The 11,290-nt window shown below is 44.0% G+C and overlaps 1 protein-coding gene across 4 annotated transcripts in view; it reads right to left on the bottom strand.

Annotated features, from left to right (window-relative positions):
* Positions 1–3,749: 3,749 nt before the first annotated feature.
* dnm3a (dynamin 3a) overlaps positions 3,750–11,290 on the bottom strand; it is a 31,589-nt gene continuing 24,048 nt past the window's right edge. For 2 of the 4 annotated variants that reach the window (XM_034705154.1, XM_034705163.1), the window contains 5 exons: positions 9,004–9,115; positions 8,269–8,430; positions 5,608–5,831; positions 5,336–5,500; positions 3,750–4,053 (listed from right to left, as the gene is read on the bottom strand). In XM_034705154.1, the coding sequence (XP_034561045.1) occupies positions 4,020–4,053; positions 5,336–5,500; positions 5,608–5,831; positions 8,269–8,430; positions 9,004–9,115 (697 nt within the window). In that variant the 3' untranslated portion in view covers positions 3,750–4,019. Of the gene's footprint in view, positions 4,054–5,335; positions 5,501–5,607; positions 5,832–8,268; positions 8,599–8,725; positions 8,805–9,003; positions 9,116–11,290 lie in introns of all 4 variants that reach the window. The other 2 variants (XR_004634344.1, XR_004634345.1) reach the window with 2 other exon arrangements.

The following is an 11,290-nucleotide window of genomic DNA, read 5'->3' as shown; positions in this document are numbered from 1 at the left end:
ACAATACAATACAAAAATATGACAGCAGTGAACAACTTAAAAGCAATTTAAAAGCAAGTGCAGTGATGTTGAGTTATGGGGTGTATTTGTTTTTTGAAAGTGGCGAGTGGAATGAGAGAGGTCAGCTTTAGGGATTGTTGCAGGTGATTCCAGTCATTTGCAGCGGAAAACTGGAAGGAGGTGCGTCCAAAGGAGGTTCGGGCTTTGGGTGGGATGAGTTTGATAAGGCTACTTGAGCGCAGGCTACTGTTTGTGCTGTGAAGTTTGATTAGTGACTGTAGATATAACGGGGTTTACCAGTGAGGGATTTGTAAATGAATAGAAACCACTGTGTTTGTCTGCGAGAGTGGAGTGAAGGCCAGTTCAGCTGAGAGTACAGGTGACAGTGGTGAGTGGTGAATGTGGCTCCAGTGACAAAACGGATAGCAGCGTGGTAAATGACATCCAGTTTGTGAAGGAGAGTGTTGGAAGCGGACCTGTAGACTATGTCACCGTAATCAAGAATAGGGAGGACTGTCATCTGAACCAGAAGCTGTTAGGCAGAGTGTGTGAAGGAGGATTTGTTGCGATAAAGAAAACTAATGCAGGATTTGACCTTAGTGAGTAGTGTGTTTATGTGTGCTTCGAAAGAAAGTTTGCAGTTAAGCCAGATCCCTAGGTATTTGTAACTGTCAACAAACTCAATCTCCGACCCATCCAGGGAGGAGATTTTGAGGGGGCTGTTGGGCAATGGTATGTTTTTGTTAAAAACCATACATTTAGTTTTATTGGAATTTAAAACCAAATGGAGCCTCATGAGAGCATGTTGGACACTAAGGAAACTGGCCTGTAATGTGGACAGTGCTGTGGTCAGGGAGGAACTAGATGTATAAATAATTGTGTCATCTGCATATAGATGGATATGATAATCACCTGCTGCAAGGGCAATGTCATTAACATAAATGTTGAACAGTGTAGGACCCAATATACTCCCTTGTGGGACACCAATAGAGAGAGGCAGGGGATCTGAAAGGAGCCCCTCCACCCTTACAGACTGAAGACGATCAGAGCAGTAACTCTTAAACCAGGCAAGACAGCTCTTGGAGAGTCCTATATACATGAAACTCTCTCTTAAAAGGTGATAGCGCTCTGACTATCAGGACTCATTTTTTCAATGTTAGAATTCAAACATGAAACAGTCCATCTTGAAAAGTTCATGGCTACAACCTGCTCAGTGACGTCACGGGAGAGGTGAGGGTTGAACTCTGACCCTCAGAGAGCAGCAGGGCGCCATCTTTAAACTGTCTAACTGCCCGAGCTCCTGTTTTCATCCAAACCATTTTATACAGTCTATGATTCAAACTTGTGTTGTTGTGTAAATCTTTAAAGTTCAGCTAACTGTTCTTCCTCCAGCTTTCCTCCAGCTTTCCTCCTCCTCCTCCTCCTCTCTCTGCTGACCAGAGACGAGAGACCCGCCCTGTGAGCGCTTCAACCCGTGAATAACTAATAAAGTATGTGACCGTTACTATCAGCAGTGTGTGTGTAGTACTGCGTGTCGGTCGCTCGGTGGCGTACCTGGACCTCTCCTTCCCCGGGTCTCCTGCTCCTCGGGGTCTCTGCTGGTTTAGTCCTCTGCTGAGTCCGCTTATTGAGCATGGTCTCGGCGGAGACGAAGCGGAGCGGCTTCTTCCTCCCGCTGCTGCTGCGAGGAGCGCCAAACTGAAATCACAGAGGGGTGACGTCAGTACGCCACACTGTACGTGGGACAGTTATTATTATTATTATTGATACAAGTTTTAGTAGTAGTAGTATTTTATTAGTTTTATCATTTTTCAATATATTATCAAAGTGTAATTTTTGCATAAGGTTTGGTTTGTTACCATAAATACTAACTCCTTAAAAATAAACTTTTTTTATTATTATATTAAATTATTATATTTCTTTATTGAATCTTTTTATTGGAAATACTTTATCCCGTACCTTCCTTGTTCCCTTCAGTTTTCCATATCTGTTTTAAAACGCACTAAATAAAATGTATACAGGTGCAGCTCAAAAAATTAGTATATAAGTGTATCCGGCATGTACATGTTGTAAAAACTGATGTCATTTGGTCTTTTTTTGTGTGTTAATATTAGAAATATGACACAAATATTAAGTGTATATTATGAGCTGACTGTGCAGCATGTTTTCAAACCTGTTTGAGTCCATACAATGCTGAATGTTTTTTTTCTCTGTTTTTCTATGATAATTAGCACTCAGATATTAACATAAATTATATTAATATTGATAACTGTCCTGCAGGTTAAACTGTGAGGATATATGTTGACATAATACAATTGAATATGTCTTGAAATTGTTACTTCCACTTTTTTAAAACCTTCTCATTTAGAGATTAATATATTTCCCCTTCAACAGTGTATTTAATATTAAAACTGACAAGATGATGATGTACACCAGCAACTATCTGATTAAAGAATACATTCACAGTCAGGCTGTGGGCCTTTATACTTTAGATACAGATTAAACAAGCTTCCATAAACAAACAAACAAAACCACAAATTAGTTTAAAAACAGACAGTCTTCTGCTCCTTCTGAACTGCGTCTGAAGTGAGTGATATTTAGATTAGAATAATATTTCCATCTAAAAGTAGAGGGATTGTATCTGATGATGGTTAAAATATAATCTGTGCGATCTTGGACAACATACTCAGTTAACTTCTCAGATAAACCTCTGCTTGCTGCTTAAAGTCATCCATAAAGTTAATAAACTTATGACATGAAAGAAAATCAAGGAAAGAAGGATGAACTATCTGCCAAGATCAGCCTGTATTTGTTATTTCTTTTACATATGTGCCTGATATCCATATCCTCATGTTTCCAGCCCAGCTATCACAAAAACTCACTTTTTCGAGGTCCTCTCACATTTGACCGTTTTTTGTTTTCTGCGGCACATTCAGAAATGTTGATGACTCATCCTGCACTCTGGGGCGTTTCATGTGTTTGCTTCCAGTGACACACTTTTTTGAAATGTAAAGTCCCTCCTCCATGAGTGGAGACCTACGAGCAGTTAGATTGTGTTTGTGTTTGAATATCCTCACTTCTTTTTAAACTCTGAAAACAAATCCACAGGCCCCTCCTCAGGATGCTGCTTTAGAGACAAATGTAAACCTGCAGATCTCCCTCTGTAACGACTCAGGAGAACTTCATCTGATGAAACAGACTTTATTTTCCTCTCAGGAGGAGATTCTGTGTCATGACTCACTCTAAAGGATTAAAGTTTTTTTCTGTTGTTTCAGGTCATTTCTCCACAGTCTCAGTCTGATAGAGAGAATGAAGAGCAGCTCTGGTCAGAGCTGACCCTTTCAACACAGGAGACAAGAAGAGGAGGAACACCCTAACATAAAACTCCAATCAGCTGGGGTCTATAATTCATCAGTCCCCTCACAAAATAAATGAAACTAAATATTAATATATATATTACTGAGCTGGCTTACTTTTTTCTGATTGGCAGAGCATGCTCTTAAAGCGTTTCAGCACAGTTATCAGTAGATGTAGTTTTGGCAGACTGTGTGCAGGAGTTTGATGGACTGATTCCTCTCCTCCACACCTGGCTGATGAAGACGATGTGTGCAGTATTCTTCTTTAAATGTGAAGTTATCTCTCATCTATGTCCGTACTGAGAAACAAATAAAGCTCTATCTGTGTGTATTGTGCATCCCTTTTGAACAGTGTGTTTGTAAACCTGTAAATAAGAAAGATCAGGACACATGTTGAAAAATAAAATACCTGTTTATTAAAAACAGTAAAAATAGTGCATGTGTATTCTCTCATAGTAATATAAGTCAGTATTTTATGTACAGTTCAGGCAGCAGACGGTTCGGTACATTCCAGCTCTCATGGCGGAGGGTTTGATGTAGAAAACAGAATCTGCAGATCCTTCAGACTCTCAGAGGCGCATCAAGCTGCATCTGGATTACACATCATCCAGGTCAGCTGCAGCCGGGGCACGTGGGTAATGGAGTTCTGAGCAGGAAGGTCTGTTATTTCCCGTTTGGGATGGCCGGTGGATTCCTCCTGCAGAGATCACATGACGACAGGTTTCAGTACAAGGTCACAGGGTCAGGGACATAGTGGACATTTTACATTTACAGCCTGGTACAAAAACAGTTTGGGTCCCCATAGCATTTCTCTCTTCATGACAACTGTACGGCTGAATTTATATACAACTCACCTGTTTACATTACATTAAGGGTTAAAGGTAGGATTAGGGGCGTGGCCTCTTTGAGTGACAGGTGGGAGCTGCTAGCTGTCTGCTAGGTGTCCCCTCAGCTCCTTCAGCCCTGAACTTTAACCTCTGGGCCGTGTTTGTGGTGTTGGAGCCTTTTGGAGGTTTGTTCATGTAAATATCAGACAAATAATCTGTCTGTGTGTGTATGTGCGTTATAAGACCAACAGCCCGTCACAGGACAATTTTTACACTCAGGTACATGTTAACATTATTAATACGGAGATTTATACAGACTGTATTTTGGCTTCACTTTTACAGTGAGAGGGGTGGAGGCTCGTTGTCCATAATTCTGCACAGATAAAGCTTCAAACTGAAATCTGAAGAGGAAGAAAGGCTGGTTAACAACTGCACTGTAACTTCTGGACATGAACGCCTGAACAAGAAGCAGATCCAGATGTTGAACACTGAAGTTCAGTCCTCTGCCCTGAACTCATTTGCATCTGTATCTTTAATTTAGCCTCAATGAAACACTCTCACAGCTCCGGCCTGAAGTGTTGAAACACTTAAAGACGTTCCTGGAGCCGCTGACGAGATTAACATCTATAGGGGACAGAAAGAGAGAGTGAGGAAAAAGGGGCACAAGGCTGGAAGGAAAGAGTCAGGAGAGGAAGGAGGGAGTCTGTATGAGGGAAAGAACCTAAAGAACCTTTGGAGAGCAGAGAGGAAATGAGGCAGAGAGAAAGAAGAGAGACGCGCCAAGAGCAGGGGAGGAACCGTGAAGGAGGAGAAGAGGAGAAATGCACAAGAAAAAGAAGAAGGAAAAATAATGGTTACTGCACAAGGGGAACAGGGGAGGGCTATAAAACAAATGCAAGAAGAGGAGGAGGAGAGGGGGATGAAGGACGGAGAGGAGGAGCTGGGCCTGTTGTCTCTGGCTGTGCACAGAGGAGTCCTGACTGCCGGGGCTGATGGGAAACACAATATGAGAAACACATTTTCCAGCAGACCCCCACCCAGCTCAAATATCAACTCTCTGCCTGAGTGTGTGTGTGTGTGTGTGTGTGTGTGTGTGTGTGTGTGTGTGTGTGTGTGTCTGTGTGTGATGTGTTGGTGTGGCTTCAGAGTCACCTTGGCACGCTGGGTGGGGGGCGGTGTGGTTGGCTGGTGGGCTGCTGAAGGCCGCTCATGCTAGGGGGAGCAGTGGGTCCACTGTGTGGGGGCAGGCGGGGTGCAGACGGAGCCTGACCTCGACCCACAGGTCTGTTGCTGGCTGCTGACTTCTTAGGAGTGACACTGAGGAGAGAGGAGGAGCAGAGGTAAGGATGACACTACAGACTATAAAGTGTGTGTGTGTGCATGTGTGTGAGTGCATGTATGTGTGTGCATGTGTGTGTGTTTACCTGGAGGGCTGGATCCAGGAGGAGTCCACAGGTGGAGGCAGAGGGGTGGTGCAGGTGGAGGTGGAGATCTGTCCGATGACAGACAGCGCCTCCTTCAGGGCGGCGTGCTTGCTGAGCACCTCCTGGCGGTGCTGCTGCTGCTCTGCTGACTCATCCATCAGAGCGCCTCCTTCTCCCAGAGCGTACAGCTGAGCCAGGAGCTCCGAGCTGATGAACTCCTTCACCTGCAGCCAGACACAATGCACGGATTATACAGAGAGTGTGCACAGACTACAGTAAAAACACAGGTTATATGCAGATTACACACAGGTCATGCACAGATTACAGATTACAGCAGCAGGGGTGTGCGTGCATGAAGAGGCTTGTGTCTCTGCAGCTCGTTGCAGCTGCAGGTTCTGTAGCTCTTCCTGCTCAGGCACTCTGATGTGATTTATTTGGTTTCCCAGAAGAACTACAAACTGTTCCAGCTTCTAGTCTCTGCCTTCACTTGGATTGTGAACCAGCTACACACAGCTAAAGGACCGACACAAAAAGTGGCATCAAAACTAAAGATGAGGCAACATTTGAGGGTGCTTTGGTTGACTGGATGTTCAGGTAGATGTTATTAGTCCCTTAAACCTGTGAGATCAGATGATGGGCTTCAGCATGCAAAACGTTCAGCTCCTTGGCTCACAAAACTCCTGATTACAGTCCCTGCAGGGGCAGTGGGTAAACAGATCCATGTATCTCTGGTCTGTTCTCAGATGAGCGCTGTGGATCAAGGCCCAGCTGAAAGACGCTCGCTGGTTAGATTCCCTCGCCTTGTTCAAAGGAAAGGAGTTTCCCTCCTGCGAGTAAGGGGCTCCTTCTCAGCCGTGTCAGACATGCTCTTTATCTGCAGGTCTCGTGGGACCAGTCTGAGTCTGGAGAGCGTCCTGGAAACTTCTACAGCACATTCCTCTCACTGAGGAGAGAGAGAGGTCTGCACTGTCTTAGTCTCCTGCTGCTGATGCCAGCCTGTGTTACACTACACCGAGAGATAGATTATTAGAGCAGAGGGCACGGCTGCAGAAACACAGCAGAGTGAGACAGAGTGAGGCTGCAGCTGCATTAAATCCTGGGAAACGTAGGCACTGACTGCATGGCTCCAGAGGCAGAGTAAAGTTAAATAAGTGATTTGATTACATTAAAGCTTCGGGAAGAGATCGAATCTTGAAAATGGGTCTCTTGAAAGAAAAAGGATCCTATCAAGATATATGTGATCAGGGCCGAGTCCAGAGAGGTGGCTAGGGGTGGTGTGGGCCCCCCACGGAATCTGATTGGCCACCCCAGGGTTAAAGTGCACCAGCTGGGTGTATAGTGCATCCAACTGAGAGCTGAAAGTTACAATCAACCCAAAGTCATGCCCTCTGCAGTAGGTAGACTTCAGCACGTTTACATTGATTCTGGAAAGAAGGCTCACAAAACTTGAAAAAAAACGTGATGGCAGTACGTCTTGTTCACAGAATGATTACTGAAAATGCATTCAGACAAGTGAGAGCAGAACAAATAATCATCTGTTTATGTGTGTATGCAAACTTCATGCCACTTCTGCAAACATTGGTGCTTCAGTTTGATCATCCCAGTCACAGAAGTTCAGACATTCCTCTGACTCTGATCCCAGCAGAGAAACTAAATCAGATCAGACTGCAGTTAGACTTCTCTGTCGGGGAAAATACAACATTTTACCAGATATTCTTAATAATATATATTAAGTATTAGAATGCTGTATCTACAAGATGACTGATTAACAGTATTTTTTTTTTTCAGGGCTGATACCGATACCAATTATTCGTAGTTCATGAGATTAATAATAACAATGACGATATTTGGTCCTGATATATATTTACAGTAAAAATGACAAAACTTTGTCAAAATGTAAAAAATGGAGTATTACCAACTCCAACATAACACCTTATTTAAGTTCTTTTAGAAAATGTTTCATCAAAACAGAAACTTTTAACATCAGGGATGAACAGTTTGCCAGTTTCACTTAAAGTACAGTTAAATCAAACAGTCATGTGACATCTAGCCAATCAGATCGTGTTGTGGGTGGGACATTTAGTCAGAGGTGAGTGAAAACAGACCCAGCCGAGTGAAGGTAGCGCATTTTTCTAACACTTAATATAATCAGACACAGCGAAAACTAAACGTCCGTACTGATAATACGGAACGGACAAATGTGGAATATCAGCCCCGATGCATGAGGCCGAGAATCGGTCGACCTGTAATCTCTACGATGGTTAAGAAGGTGAAGCAGACTTTAATGTTCCTCCTCAAAGTAGCTTCAACATCAAACATAGAATATTTAATTTAGAGCAGCGATGAGGATCTCTGAGTTAGTGTGGATATTGGCGCCCCCTGTGGACAAGGTGTATACTTTAGTTCTTAATCTCAATCAGAGCGCTGCTAATCCAGATTTGTTCATCTTGGTAATATGGAATTTACCAAAATCTGAAATCTGAACCTGAGTGGATAAAAATTGATTTCCAAAATTGGATCATTCTTGATGGATCAAACCTTCTAAAGAACCAGGCTCAAGTGTCAGCGTGAGAGCACTGAGGGATAAAGAACTGCAAAAACTACAACTCTCATCCCCCTCAAAGGAACAGAGGTGAGCTGATTCAGGTGTGTGTGTCTCACACTGTTGATCATCAGGTGCATGATGGTCTTCGGCATCAGGTCTTTGATGGTCTTATAGATGATGCTCATGTAGGACTCCACCAGGCTGCGGATTGTCTCCACCTGACGCTCCAGCTGAGGGTCTGAGAGGATCTCAGGAGATCCGTTACCCTCCGAGTCCACCTAAGGCACACACACACAAACACACACACACACACACACACACACACACACACACACACACACACACACACACACACACACACACACACACACAGATGTGTGAGGTGTGTGTGGAGTTAAAGTTGTATCTTGTCATCTGTTCTTTGCTCTGAGGAGGAGGAGGAGCGGCTGTGAGAGGAGAAGAGTGGAGGGGGGAGGTGAGGAGAGGGGAGAATGAAAGAAAGGAGGGGAGTTAGTGAGGGACGAGGAACTGCTGATTAGAAACAGACTGGAACACACACACACACACACACACATGTTGCAGTGACATCATGTGCAGGGAATGCTGCTGTGAGGAGCCAACGACAGAGCGAGATGAAGGGGCGGGGGACTCTCTGTGGAAGGAGAGAGAGGGGAGCACAGAGGAGGTTGGTTAGTGTGTGTGTGAGTGTGTGTGTGTGTGTGTGTGTGTGTGTGTGTGTGTGTGTGTGTGTGTGTGAAGGGGGGGGGGGGGGGGGGGGGTTAAGGTTTGCACATGCTCTGAGGTCACACAGCACAGGTAAGGTGAGGTGGGCTGCAGACAGGTGGACTCACAGCGACTCTCTCGGGGTAAACTCCGGCCTGCAGCAGAGACGCCTTCCAGCCGTCCAGCTCGTCCTGAGAGCTGCAGGCCAGATCCAGACTCCTATAGTCCTTATACACGTTCCTGCGGAGACACAGAGAGACAAAATCAGTCCAACAATACAAAGACTGCAGGAACAACACCGTCTGCAATGTACAGAACAAGTGAAATGAAGACTGTTAACTCTATAGGACCATGAGAGCAACGGTTCAGGCTGTGACAGACTCTAACCAGGATCAGGTTCATCAGCTGTTAGATCACAGTTTATATTTCTTATCATTGATTTGATTTCTTCCTGAATGAGGTTTGATTCATTTTGACTGAGGAAGAGTGCATGCTCCTCTTCTGTTTGTCCCTGATCAGATAATCCCCTGACCTCACCCTGAAACACGATGTAGGGATCATTGCAGCAGGCAGAGTTAGCTGTCAAACCTGCAGCATGAATAAAAGTAGTCTTCTTTCTTGTCTGTGGGGAGAGAGGGAAGTAAAACTGTCTGATCCACACGCAACGTCACATGTTCAACCCTCAGAGCCGTCACGTACGACATGCTGCCCCCAGCTGGTATCAGTTAGAGTCGAGGAGTTTAAAGACGACAGCGGAGCAGAAATAAAACACCACAGAGAACATGGAGGATCACCGTTTGTTCTTCACGCAGCTTCAGAGCTGCTCTGCAGGAAAGTTATGAGAACTGTGAACTCATTAAAGACATTCCTGATCATTAAATCATCACCGCAGTAATCTGTATCTCAGATTCATCTGAAGCTTCATGATTTAAACTGCAGCAATAAAATCTGTCTGTATGTAAAATAAACACGGCTCGGAGTCTGGTGAACGTGCGTGTTTGGTTTCATAAAAGACACGTTCAAGAGTCACACATATTCTGAGGCTGGGTCAGATCTGTACATGTTTTACTGTAGATTTCTTCAGCCGGATGTAATAAAACAGGCTGTAATGACAGGAAGGTAATCCTTAGGGAAGTACGACACATCGCTCTGCTTGATGTCTCCACTGTTCAGGAGACCGTACGTTTATCCTGCAGACCACCATGTTGATGGCTTACTGCTGGCTGATGATTCAGCGTGTTTGTGTTGTTGTGTGACTTAAGTGTTTTCAGATTGAACACAATATTTACAGATCAAAGCAGCAGTGGATCCTAAACTCCTGAGTTCTTTAAGATTATTGTCATCAGAATGGAAAGGACTCTGGGTTGGTCCTTTGTGAAAGAAAGGATTACTGTTTCTCTGCTCTGCTGCTTTAGAAGCATTTCTGTGTTTAAAATTCAAAATGTTCTGTTTCATCAATTATTCTTTAGCAGTGATGGCCCTAGTTTCAATACTAGATATGCTTCTAGAGGTTGCTTTACATTTTCACTGACAAATACTAATGCAAAGCAGTGTACCGTTCTGTGTAGAGGCGTGAAGATATGGAATGGTCTTTGAAAGGTACTTTATTAATCCCCAGGGGGGAAATTCAATTTTTTCACTCGTACTATTTTTGGACATGCTACACATAGTTTTTTGTGGTATATACATACAAATGCACACACATGCAGTGAACATGCTTAGGGAGAGATGTCAGAGTGAGGATACTGCCCTCAACCAGCGCACCCAGGGCAGTTGGGGGTTCGGTGCCTTGCTCAGGGGCACCTCGGCGGTGCCCAGGCAGGTGAGCCAGCGCCTCTCCAGCCACCAGTCCACTTGCCAAGCTTCGTCCATGCTTGGACTCGAGGCGGCGACCCTTCGGTTCCCAAGCCAAGTCCCTATGGACTGAGCTACTGCCGCCCCCCATCCCTTTCATCTGATATCACCAGTTCAACCAGTAAAAACAGCTTTTAAAAGGACCTTAAAGCAGTATCTTGTGTCGCAGAGTTTCTCTTAAAATACAGTTGTGCTCATAAGTTTACATACCCTGGCAGAATTTGTGATTTTTTTGGCCGTTTTTCAGAGAATATGAATGATAAGAGAAAAACTTTTTTTCACTCATGGTTTGTGGTTGGATGAAGCAAATTTTTTATCAAACAGCCGTGTTTTCTCTTTTCATATCATAATGACAACAGAAACTACCCAAGAAACCATAAATTCTGCCAGGGTATGTAAACTTATGAGCACAACTGTATACTTATTTATATTTATACCCCATGTGAATGACGTTTAGTTTGACAGTGACAGTGATGGTGTTGGTATTATTGATATTATCAGTAGTAATGGTAGTATTTCATTGTTTTGGTTAGAGTATGAATTAGTATGAACTTTTATGAA

This window comes from Notolabrus celidotus, chromosome 2, assembly GCF_009762535.1.
Source record: "Notolabrus celidotus isolate fNotCel1 chromosome 2, fNotCel1.pri, whole genome shotgun sequence".
Taxonomy (NCBI): domain Eukaryota; kingdom Metazoa; phylum Chordata; class Actinopteri; order Labriformes; family Labridae; genus Notolabrus; species Notolabrus celidotus.
This window is presented reverse-complemented; position numbering and strand designations above follow the sequence as displayed.